This window comes from Meleagris gallopavo, chromosome 20 (assembly GCF_000146605.3).
Source record: "Meleagris gallopavo isolate NT-WF06-2002-E0010 breed Aviagen turkey brand Nicholas breeding stock chromosome 20, Turkey_5.1, whole genome shotgun sequence".
Lineage (NCBI taxonomy): Eukaryota > Metazoa > Chordata > Aves > Galliformes > Phasianidae > Meleagris > Meleagris gallopavo.
The window spans coordinates 4,632,872-4,644,254 of NC_015030.2; the positions used below are offsets into that span (position 1 = coordinate 4,632,872).

General features: G+C 43.9%; 1 protein-coding gene across 1 annotated transcript; it reads left to right on the forward strand.

The window, feature by feature from the left end:
• The first annotated feature begins 6 nt into the window (after positions 1–6).
• On the forward strand, positions 7–11,130 carry CCDC40 (coiled-coil domain containing 40). The gene is made up of 18 exons (XM_003211486.3): positions 7–12; positions 754–925; positions 1,090–1,247; positions 1,737–1,820; positions 1,909–2,128; positions 2,347–2,504; positions 3,401–3,523; positions 3,884–4,005; positions 4,739–4,982; positions 5,091–5,273; positions 6,064–6,309; positions 7,025–7,238; positions 7,776–7,945; positions 8,265–8,356; positions 8,908–9,028; positions 9,498–9,686; positions 10,093–10,251; positions 10,800–11,130. Exons 2-18 carry the CDS (start codon positions 784–786, stop codon positions 11,043–11,045), a joined length of 2,871 nt encoding a protein of 956 aa, XP_003211534.1. The 5' UTR covers positions 7–12; positions 754–783; the 3' UTR covers positions 11,046–11,130.
• The last annotated feature ends 253 nt before the right edge of the window (positions 11,131–11,383 follow it).

The following is an 11,383-nucleotide window of genomic DNA, read 5'->3' on the forward strand; positions in this document are numbered from 1 at the left end:
CGGCGGCGGCGGGTGAGTGCGGGCTGCGGCCCGGTCCGGCTGCTCTGCGGTGCCACATCGTCCGTTGTGCTTCTCGCACGGCATATCAGAAAGCAATTCACCCGAAAAAGAGAGTTATCCCAAAGAAAGTTCCTTAGGTCCACGGCAATGTGGGGTTTGATGGTGTTTTTTGAGGTTTGTTTGTGATAGCAGCTCTTGTCAGCGCTGTACGGTATGTGAAGCTGGGGTGCGGCCGGGTCCCTTTGAAAAGAGGCGATTTTATTGCTGCAACCACAAAACTACAGCAGGGAGAAGAGATTTGGTCGAGCGTGGGGGAAATTCTTTCCTATGAGAGTGGTGAGGTGCTGGAACAGCTGGCCAGAGAGGCTGTGGGTGCCCTGTCCATCCCTGGAGGTGTTCAGGGCCAGGTTGGATGGGGGCCTGGGCAGCCTGGGCTGCTATCAGATGTGGAAGTTGGCAGCCCTGCCTGTGGCAGTGGGATTGGAGCTTGATCCTTCCAACCCAAGCCATCCTGTGAAGTGCACAAAAAGACTCTGATGAAATGGGAGATTTCTTTCTAGTGCCTGATCTCTGCAAAGGTTTCTTTTTATCAGAAGTGATGCTGTTTTGCCAGTATATTTGTGAGCTGATGATGGAACAGGATTCTCTTGCATATCCTTTGTGTTGTCCGTATCTCATAATGACAAAAATAAGCAGTTTTTTAGGGGCAGACAGATTGCAAAACTGATTCAAGTGGTGAATTTCATATTCTAGGAAAAATCTCCTGAAGCTTTCTCAGACAAAATGGAATTTGATGGTAGCCCTCCTGAACTGGCAGAGATGGAGCAGCCAGAAACAGAGAGTGAGAACCCTTCCCATATGGCTTCAGGAACTTCTATGCAGGCACCTGCATTTGCAGGGGAGTTGAACAGCTCCACAGAGCCAGGTATCATCCCATTCCTTATTGACACTACAGTAGGTGATATCATCTAACAAACAAAATATCCAGCTTTCTCCATTTCTGGTGATTGTGAATCCAACTTCAGCCATAACACTACAAAATATAAGGGTTGGGTTTTTTTAAGTTTTCTTTTTTCCTTTTCTGTTCAGAATCTGCCTTGGAGCAGTTTAATCAGCTTGCTAGTGAGCATGGTGGCCAAAAATGGGAACAGGAACACCAACAGGTTGGAGCTGAGCAAAATGAAACAAGTGGAAGAAGTAACGAAGCAGCAGAAGAAACACAGCTAGTTGTCTTGGATCCAGAACATGTGAGAAATCTCCAAATCTTGCTTTTTGCTATTGGTTGTATTTGCAGCTATATAGAATGTATGAGGCAAATTCTAAGCAGTGGTTTAGCTGTGTGCTAAAACTAGATGTTTAAAAATAGGTTCTACGAAAGTACTGACTCCTGAATGTCTGTTCTCACTATTAAACTCAGATTCAACGTGAGCAGTGCTCTGGGCATATTGGATACTATTCAGTACTCTTGAGAGACAAGTACTTCATAGAAGGAGTGGATGGGTTCTCAGATGTAGCTCTCCTGATGTTTCTGACTTGCAGATATTCTTAGTTGTTGTTTTCTATCGTCAATGAACTCCCACTGTATAACTTGCTGCAATGAGTGTAGCTAAATAGGAATCCAAGCCTCTATGGTAGAGAATATGATGTTTTATTCAGTAGCAGCAGTAGTATTAAGGTTCCTTCATCATTTATTTATACAAGTGTGTTAAAATCATCACCATCACGCTTTTTTACAGCCTCTGATGAGAAGATTCCAGACTGCCCTCAAGAATTACCTTACTAAGCAGATGGAAAAAGTGGATCTAGAGCTTCGAGAACTGGTAGATAAGAGTATTTTGTTGCCTTCTCACAGCACCCTGTCCCTGTGCAAGTTGAAGGCAGAGAACCAATTTCCTCTTGTATTTGCAGAGGACGGCGACAAAGAAGAGCAATGAACAGAGAGAAGAGCTTGGAGTGATTCTTTACGGTGCACAGCAGCAGCTGGCCCATCTGCAGCTGGAGCTGGAGAAGAGCCACAACCGTCGTTCTCAGGCAGCCATAGCGCGTCGGCAGCTGGAAGAGGAACTGGAGGGCCTCAGGCTGACTTACCAGAAAGTGTGTCAGAACACGGATGATGAACGCAGGAAAGGTGACTGAGGCAGTCCTTGTGATAGAAATCAAGCAGTGGATTTCAGAATACAGTAAAATTCACATGGAATGATGAGCTCACTGGGGAGTTTCATAGGTGCTCCTAGTTCTTAGGAGAATCCGTGTGGCAGTCTCTTCTTGTCTTTCCATTTTATTTGTGCTTAAAGTGTGTCCTTCAAACACAGTTCTCAGTAAATATTCTTTTTCCCACCTCCTCAGTTTCTGCAATGCAGACCCAAGCAGAAAACTTGGCCTCACGTCTTTTGCACATGCAGAATATGGATGAGGAGATGCATCATAATATCTTACTGATGAAGCAGTCGACAAAGAAGGCTGAAGCAGAGAAGATTCAGGCTGAGGTGGAAAAGAAAAAACAGGTATCAAATAAAACTGTCTGCTTTTAGATAAATAAAGATGGATAACAGTGATGAATCTTGGAGGAGGCACTGCCTTGTCAGAAGAAAGGCTGTAATGACAAACATGGGGACTTCATCCCCAAAGAACTGGAAAAAACAAAAACAAATCAACCAACCCAATCAAAACAAACACGTACACACACGACACGTACAAAACCCACACCACAAAACAAGTGTTTCTAAGAAGGAAGGAAAAGCCACCACGAAGATAGTGGTATGCACTGCCCAAAGGTTTTCTGCAGTTCTTATGATGATAAATCACTCTTCAAGCAAGCAAAGGGGGATGGGGATGGAAAGGTAGTGAAGAAGTGTCATTGTTCAAGCTTTAAGGATTATTCTGAGCCACAGTGAGGTTGACAGGGAAAATTGAACTTTGGAAATGAGCAAACCTGCTGGTGTGCTGGAGCTCCCTCTGCTGCCTTCTGCTTGCAGCAGGACACAGACTGATGATTTTTGATGCAGGGTTGTACACAAACAGTTGAAGTAGAGTGGGTTTAGATGTTTTCTAACAAAGCATTTTACATCATAAGTTATTAAGATTCCAAATGGCGAGGTGTCATAATATAATCGAAACTGACAGGAAGAATGTTAATTCAAGATCCAAAGTATTGATTTACTAATGTGAATAGTAAGCAAAAGATAACAAAATCAGCAAAAAAGGGCTCTTTCTTTTGAAAGTTCTCTTCTGCACCCGTGGCAGTCATTCATACCTGAACAGAGAGGTTCAGTAAGAATCAACTCCAATCCATTTGGCCATTCAATTTTGATACTAGGCTATCTTGTTCTTGATGAATATATAGTTGATGAAGACTGAGACTGTATTACTCATCCTGAACTGCTTGATTCTGACTCTTTAGGATCTTCTAGTGGAACGTTTAACAAGAAAAGCCTATGAACTACAAGAACAGATTGCTCTGTTTGAAGCTCAGTTTGTAGCCCAGGCAGAGGACACCAAAGTAACTCGACAAGCAGTGAATGAGGTAGGAAGTGCACTTTTTTCTTTTTTCTTCTGGTTAACATTTCCGTTTGGAGTGACTGACCCCTTAGGCTCATGCTCATGTGATAGGTACAGTACAGGCCACAGTTTTATAGTCTGTTCCTGTTTGCTGACATGAAGATATTTCTTGCCTTAAGAGTTGTCTGTAAATCACTTCTCAGCCCACTTCCTCAGCACTTTTTCTCGAAGACCTATGACTTTTCTGTGCAATAGATCAGACACTTTAACTGAAGCTGTTTCTGCCTGGCATATTATGTAAAGAAAAATGTACTGCATTGCAAAGTATATTTGGTTTCTCAACCCAGTAAAGGTTCAGCCTGTCTACATGTTCTCTCTTCTCTAGGCCTGTATGGAGGTGCAGGCTATTAACATGGAGAAGAAGCGATTGATAAACCACTGGACTAACAGCTTAGCTGGAGTGAAGCAAAGAGACGAGGCCTATGTTGCTGCACAGGAGCTGCTGAGGTATGGCATCTGAGAAATGCCCCAGGAAAGGCCTCAAATTTTGGAGATCAGAGATTCTAAAAGGGGCAGTGTGTCTTCTGTCAAGTCTGTTACTGCATGAGCAGGATATGTTAGACAAAGCAAGTCTACTGCTCTGAAGTACGCAGTGGTGCTATTGGCTAAGAAGTACATTTCTTTGTTACCAGTTTTGATCCACAACACACTTATCTCCCCAAGTATGGTGTTCTGTTTTCTTTTGCTTTAAGCTGAATAGCATTTCTTTTATTTGAATTTTATTCCTTCTAAAAGTCCCTTTACTTTTGCAACATTCCTCAGTCTCAAGAGAAACAAATCCTTCCTGATCTTTATATCATTTTTGGTTAAGATTTTGTGATGCCTTTAAAAGTCTTTGGGAAAACTATCTTATTGTTGCCAAATGAAGCGTTTGTTGGATCTGGAGACAAAACTTGACTGATTCTCTGAAAGCAAGAACAAAAAAATGTTTTTGTATGGTGACATCCTGGTAAGCATGGAAAAGAATGGCAGTAGAGGAAATGAAAGATTTTCCTACATGCATTTTCCTTTAAAACTTAATATCTCAGTCCATCTTTTGGGAACTCTGCACACTCTACACTAGATTTCCTTATAAAGATGGTTATTTGTTGCTGCAGTAGCATGTTTGAAAGAACAATTTTAGATGATTGTTCAGCACAAGTCAACCTATGTGAGGTTTTTCATCTTCTTTGCCACTCAGCAAGTACAGACATGACCTCAAGTCCATAGAAACAAACATCCATGGCTATAGAAAGTCAATCAGGAAGGAGGAGGAGAAGAATGAGATGCTTGTCACTATACTGAACCGTTCACATAATGATGCCAACACTACGAAGAAACTGATTGCCCAGTGCCTTTCAATGCAGGAGGCCTTGAAGCTTGAATCTGGCAGCTATACTCACATTCTAGAGGAGACACAGCAGGCTGTCAGCAGGATCAAGATGGTGAGAGGAGTCACTGGGAAGAGCAACACTTTTGAATTGTGCATAAAGATTTAATCTCCTTTCCCCAGACTGTTGCAGTGATCCTCTTTGTGCTTCCCTACCTTTTAGGATCGAGCTGCTCGTCTAAATGAGTTGTTGTCCATTAGTAAGGATATACAGAAAGGAACTGAAGCCAAAGAGCAGATAGAGAGTGAGATCATGGCAAAGCTGCAGGACCAGATAACGTCCAACAAAGCAGAAAAGCACTTCTCACAGCTGGTTGCAAAACTTCATCAGAGGAAAACAGATCTGGTATAGTATGTTCTCTGTTTGTGAGTGAAACAGGCCGCAATCATCGCCTAGAGCAATGTCTTGCAAGTGTGTTTTGGCAGTATCTTTGCTTCTTCAGCTCCACAACTGAAGCTTTGTTGAGTTTTTGACCCCAGTTTTGCTCATCCAATGACACATAATCTTTACTTTTTAAAAAAGGAGGCAATATGATGAATGACGCTATGAAGTGTTACATGTTCTTAGATCTTGGAAGAAGTCTGGACATTCTGGATATTCTGCATCAACTCCTATTAGTGTCTGTGTTGCACAGTAAAATGCAGAGATGATGGGCTTGGAAAAGACCAAACTGTAGCTCTGTGTGGTGCAGGATGGACAAAAGTAGCAGGCATGTTCTTGAAAGCTGCATTCATAACTCGAACAAACAATAGACATAGCCACTCTTTCTGGTTACTGTAGATGTTGTTAAGTGAGAAATGCATTTTGGAGAAGGTACAATATGTCCTACTATGTTAGCCAAGTATCTAGAGACATCTGGCTGGGAATACAGAAGCGATCAGCATGGTATCTTTGGGTTTAGGGATGTTTACACTTCTTAATGTTTTTCAACAACCTTATGGCAGAAGTAAATATTGATATCTCCTGTTAATGGTTGGGTAAACAAAGGTACAGTCATGGTATGTAACTTGCTTACAGCTTGTAGCACAGACCTGGGTGTAGAATCTAAATTCCCTGATTCTTTGCTAAACGGGCATTATAAATCTGTGAATTAATTACTGCTGGTGATACTAACTTGTCTTCTGTCTACTACTAGGAGCTGCATTTTTCCAAGATTGAAAATGATATGAGCCAGGTTATCCTGAACACAACTCACACTAACTGCAGGCTGACGGTCCTCCAAAAAACACTGTGTGAGCTGGACAAGGAAATAAAAAACATCCACCATCTAATCAGTCGTAGTGAAAGTGAGATCTCAAAGTGCAACCTCCTGATTGAGAACAAGCAAGGGGTCATCAGGCAGTACAACCAGAAGCTGGAGGCACTTCTTTCTCAGCAAGGGGTTCGTCTGTTTGCATTTTGATCCCAATTTGATCTTATTCTTTGTCTTGGCCACAGATGTCCTTGATAAATGTAACTGTGTGAGGGTTGCATTGTTAAAACTTCCAGGCATCGATATGGTGATTCAAAAGCAGCACTAGTTAATGTGACTGCTTCTGTTTGTCAGTCAGTGCTTAATGCGTGCAAAGGGAAACTGAAAGTAGGGAACTGTTGTGCAAGGAGGGTGTGCCTAGTGCAGAATTCAGCACAGAGTTGTTTGTACCTGAAGAAAATGTTGAATGACATCAACGCCCTGGGAGTAAATAGGGTACCAGTATAAAATATAGAGAGATCAACAAGAGGAGAATGGAACAGCCTGTGACTTAATTTGAGAGTTGGCCCTGTCTGGGTGATACCCAGATCTGTTCCTGCCACTGAAGTTCATCATGGATACCAATGTGAGAATTTGTACCGTGGCATATACTTTGTAAGCTTCTGAATGTCCAGCTGTGCCTATTGTTAGCACTTAGGTGGCCCTGTCACTACAGAACCTGAGGACCTTGCAGGTTGCTGTTGCATTTATGAGGTCATACACTCCTATTAGAGCCATTCAACTCATGGGAAACAGAAGCAGGGAGTTAGGTATTGCAGCAGCTCAACTGCCTTCTGCAATGGTGCTATAAACAAGTTCTCCAGAACCTTCCACCTAACTGATCCCAAACCTTGCCCTCGTACAGGGGCAAGAATTGGGACCATTGGAAATTGAGATCAGCAAGCTGACCAAGGAGATAGAAGAATGTAATTCTGAGGTGATGATGCTGCAGAAGTACTGGCTCAATCTGCAGAGAGAGCTGCTCAAGCTAACCCATGAGCAGGAGGACCAGCTCACCTCCTTGGACACGTTAAAGAAACAGATCACAATAATGCAGCAGAAGAAGGTGCGCACTGAAAGTAAGTAATTCCCCAACTCCTCCCTAAAATATTTGGCCACGAGTGGAGGTAAGAAAGGGAGAAAAAGCTCACAGTTCTGTGTTAGTCCTTCACCAACGAATGCCCTCAGTTCTCACTTATGTGTGCAAGCAATAATGCACGTGGCCCTGTGCACTGTGGGGCTAAGAGCCAGGCACCTCCTGCTGTTTTGTTTGTTACATTTCCCATAATGATCAATCTGCTGCCTTAACTGAAACTGTTCAACCAAAGTGGCCACGTCATGAATTCCATGCCTTTATCCAAAGCTTGCAGATAGTTGGCAGGCAAATGTTCCCACAGGTGATAGTTTCCTAAACCAGCTCTTTTTCACAGCAGCGGTCTTTATCAAAAGCTTTATCTGAGTTTTGGGCTGTGTGGAAAAATGTTTTGGCTGGGTGTGTGGCACTCAGATGGCTCCACGTGCAGGGCTGTTTGCTCTAACAGCAAATTGGTAGGACTTGGTTGTACTCAACCTGCTGCTCACAGGAATTTTACGTTTCTTTTTCTGCTCACCCGTAGATGAAATCCAACAGGAAATAAAAGAGCAGAAAGACCTTGAACGTCACATGAAGAGCATATCCAATGACTTGATAAAGCTGAATGTGTTGATCAACAAGAACAACAGCAGCTTCACAGAGCTGCAGTATGGCAACATTATCACAGAGAACGAGTTTGTACGCTCTCTCAAGGTACAGAAGCTCCTGTGGTATGGTCAGACTGGGCTTTTGAGAGATCTGTACAGCAGATGGCCCAGAGAAAAATAGTTTTGTGCTATAAAACAGTGTGGCTAAGTGGAAATTATATAGTTATGCACAGAAAGAGCATCAATTTCTTTATTGTTTAAGGATGATGGTTCTTTATCTCACAGCAGAAACTCGTCAGGTATGCCACTCTTGGAGCATAAGAAGGTGACAACCAGAAGGGATATGCAGATCAGAGATAAACAGTGACGCTGTGAATCTTTCTCTGTCTGACAAATTTGTATTGTTTTACACTTCCCAAATCCAGGCAGCAGAAAAGGAATCAATTGAGATGCAGGAGAAGCACAGCCAATTGACTGAGGAGAAGGAAAGACTCTTAAACAGCCTGGTGGAAGCAGAGTAGGTACCAGAGAGTTTCTTGCTTAATGCCACAGTCTTAGAACTACTGTATAATGGTCCGTGTTGCCTTTTTTCTCCAGTCAGCAAACTCAACCAGCACCTATAATTGTGCCTCTGTCTTTCTGGGAGAAGTTGAAAGGAGTTTAATGAATTTTTGAAATGGAGAAACTGAAAGGTGCATTAGCTGTCCCTGGAACCAGCAAAAGCTGAGAGGATATTGGTTTTAATGATCCCAGCATACTTGTTCTGGATGTCACAATGATCTGTTATTAACCCAAAGCCAGTGTGCTGTCCTGGGCAATTAATTGTGCTCCATCAGTCCTGTCAGTCTGGGCTTGCTTGTTTTCAGTCATCACGACAGCTTATAAATTGTGGAGCTTCCTGTCTGACTTCACGCTGTGCTGTTGCTGCCACTTTACATGTCTTGTGTGCAAACTTTTAGGTTGCTCTGTGTTCAGAAACAGCCTCAGCAGCGTGCTGCCACTGCTACACAAAGAGAGCATTCTCTCTGTCGTTTACAAAGGCCCTCCTTTCCCTTTTTGTCACTGAAGGCATCAAATCATGCTGTGGGAGAAAAAGATCCAGCTGACAAAAGAGATGCGCTCAGCAGTGGATTCTGAGAGAGGACAAGGAGAAATCCGAGCCATGAGAGCAGAGATTCACAGAATGCAGGTGAGCCATTGTGTGCTGCAGCAGGATTTAGAAATACCTGTTTTCTTTTTTTTAATGAAATACATCATCTTATTTTGTGACTCCAATAAGCAAAGAAATGTTGATTACTAATACTGCCTCATCTTAATTACTGGTTCCAGAACTCTTCTGGTGAAGCAGCTCTTCCTTTCATTCCCAAGATATTTCTGCTCTTCTGCTTTTGCTACTGCTAATGATATTCAGTAAAACATTCTGACAGCTGCTTTAGACATGTTGATACAGAGCTGGTAACTAAGGCAGTCCTTTGCCTTCCAGAACTATACAGGGCAAACTAGGTTTTGATTTAGAACAAAATTTGGCTTGCAAAGGCTTATGTGTCACATGGATCTGATTTATGTTGATGGGATGTGCCACGCAGAAGACTTCAATTAGGTGCCATTTGTAACCATTTGTTATTTTTGTTCTACTTTTATATTTTGACAAATGGCAGGTCCGCTACGGCCAGCTGATGAAGCAGCAGGAGAAGATGATTCGTGACATGGAGGCATCTGTTTCTCGTAGAGAGGCCATAGCAATTCGTGGGGAAGGTCAGAACAAAACAGATAAGAAACGTATCACCAAGAGTGACTTCTGCCGCAAGAAAGAGGAGCTGAGAAAGAAGATTGCTGAAACCCAGAAGGTGAGCAAGCAAAGCAGTGCTGCACGAGTTGACACAGCCAACCTTTGCCTTGTAATTAGCACTAATGTGTGCTTAGCACAGGTGCATGGGATGGCAGTACACAGACTCAGGCCTGGCCCTGCACAGAGGGCAGGCTTTGGGAACTCGTTTTAAATAGCTTTGAAGATAGTAGACTTGTTGGTGGGGCAGCGTGAGAAACAAAAATGTCCTTCACTCAGTGTAATCACTGCTCAGCAGTAACTGAAACATCAGTATGTAATCAGTGTTATTTTCATCCTAAATCCAAAACTGTGCTGCCTACTGTGAAGAAAACAAACTGTCAGCCCCAAACCGTGGTGCTGGGAGTGTAGCTGAACTCAAGAACCAGAATCCATAGTCTGCCATTTCCTTCTCTTGCATTTACTAGAATGCTCAAGACTGCAACAAAATTATCCTGGAGCTGGAGAGTACCCAGGCATCCCTTAGTGCCAGCCTGTTGGAAAAGCAACAAGAAATGTGCATGCTGCAGACTGAGTCCCAGGGCCTCGATTCACACACAGAATGTCTTCGGTACAGAAAGCGATGGGTGAGTGGAACCTGCTGCCTCCTTGTGCTGCCAGCCCCTGTCTCCTCGTCTCACCATCTTGAGCTGGACACACTTGATGTTAGCAGCACTTTGAGTTAACTAAGCTTGTCCTCAAAGAGGACAGTCCTGACCTGATGCTACAGGTATGCTCTTGGTGAGGCAGCATTCACCTGGAACCATCAGCCTACAGCATTTTCCTTGGAAACACTGCATAAAACTGTACGGGGCAGGGGGAGAACACTAATTTGAGAGCCAGCTCAAGGTCTTGAATAGCATCCTATGAAATTTTAAGCTTGTCAAACCTTGTCCTGGCAACGACCCCAGCATATCCTTGTATGCGTGGGTATTTTTGTGGTTTATGGAATGATGTGATGTCACCATACATCTACAACACTCAATATGAAGATGCACTTTCCTGCTTAAGAATCCCTTCCATTTCAAAATACAATGGTGGCAGTACTTCTGTGCCTTGAATCGTGTTGTTTGTGTTGTTTTCTTTGCTGCGTGCAGCCTGCTATCAAAGCAATTTTTGTTATTGCTTTTCTCAGAACCTTTTGGAGATTGTGGCCTATCAGACACGCCAGAAGCATCTGCAGGCACTGAAGGAAGGGAAGTACACACCCCTGTGCAGCTCCGAGCAGACATGCAGAAACGAGCAGCAAAAACTGCAGGAGCGGCTCCGTGCTGTCAGTGCCATTGTCCACCGGGTGCAGCAGGAGCAGCCGCAGCACCGCCCGGCCCTGCAGTGGCTCGGGGAGTGCCTGGAATCCGGGCTGGGCTCGCAGGAAGCCTGATAGGTGTGGGACCAGTTCTGGGCAATGCAACCAAGGGCGAGAGTGGGTAGGTTTTATAAAGGAAATGTGTTTAAAAAAAAAAAAAGAGAGAGAAAAATGCAAATCCTCCTTAAAGACGTGCTATTGCAAAGCGTGTTTTGTTTATTTTGCTTCATCCGTTCCGTGTCTTTTATTTCCCGACACGGGTTCATCCATTCCGCGCATTCAGGCCTCGTGGGTGCGGAGCGGAGCGGAGTTGCGGTGCCTCGGTGGGAGCGGGAGGCGGCGCCGCGCACACCGGGAAGGGAAAGCGGAGCCCGGAAGGAGCGGAGCCGAGGCCATGGCGGGGCGGCGGGCGC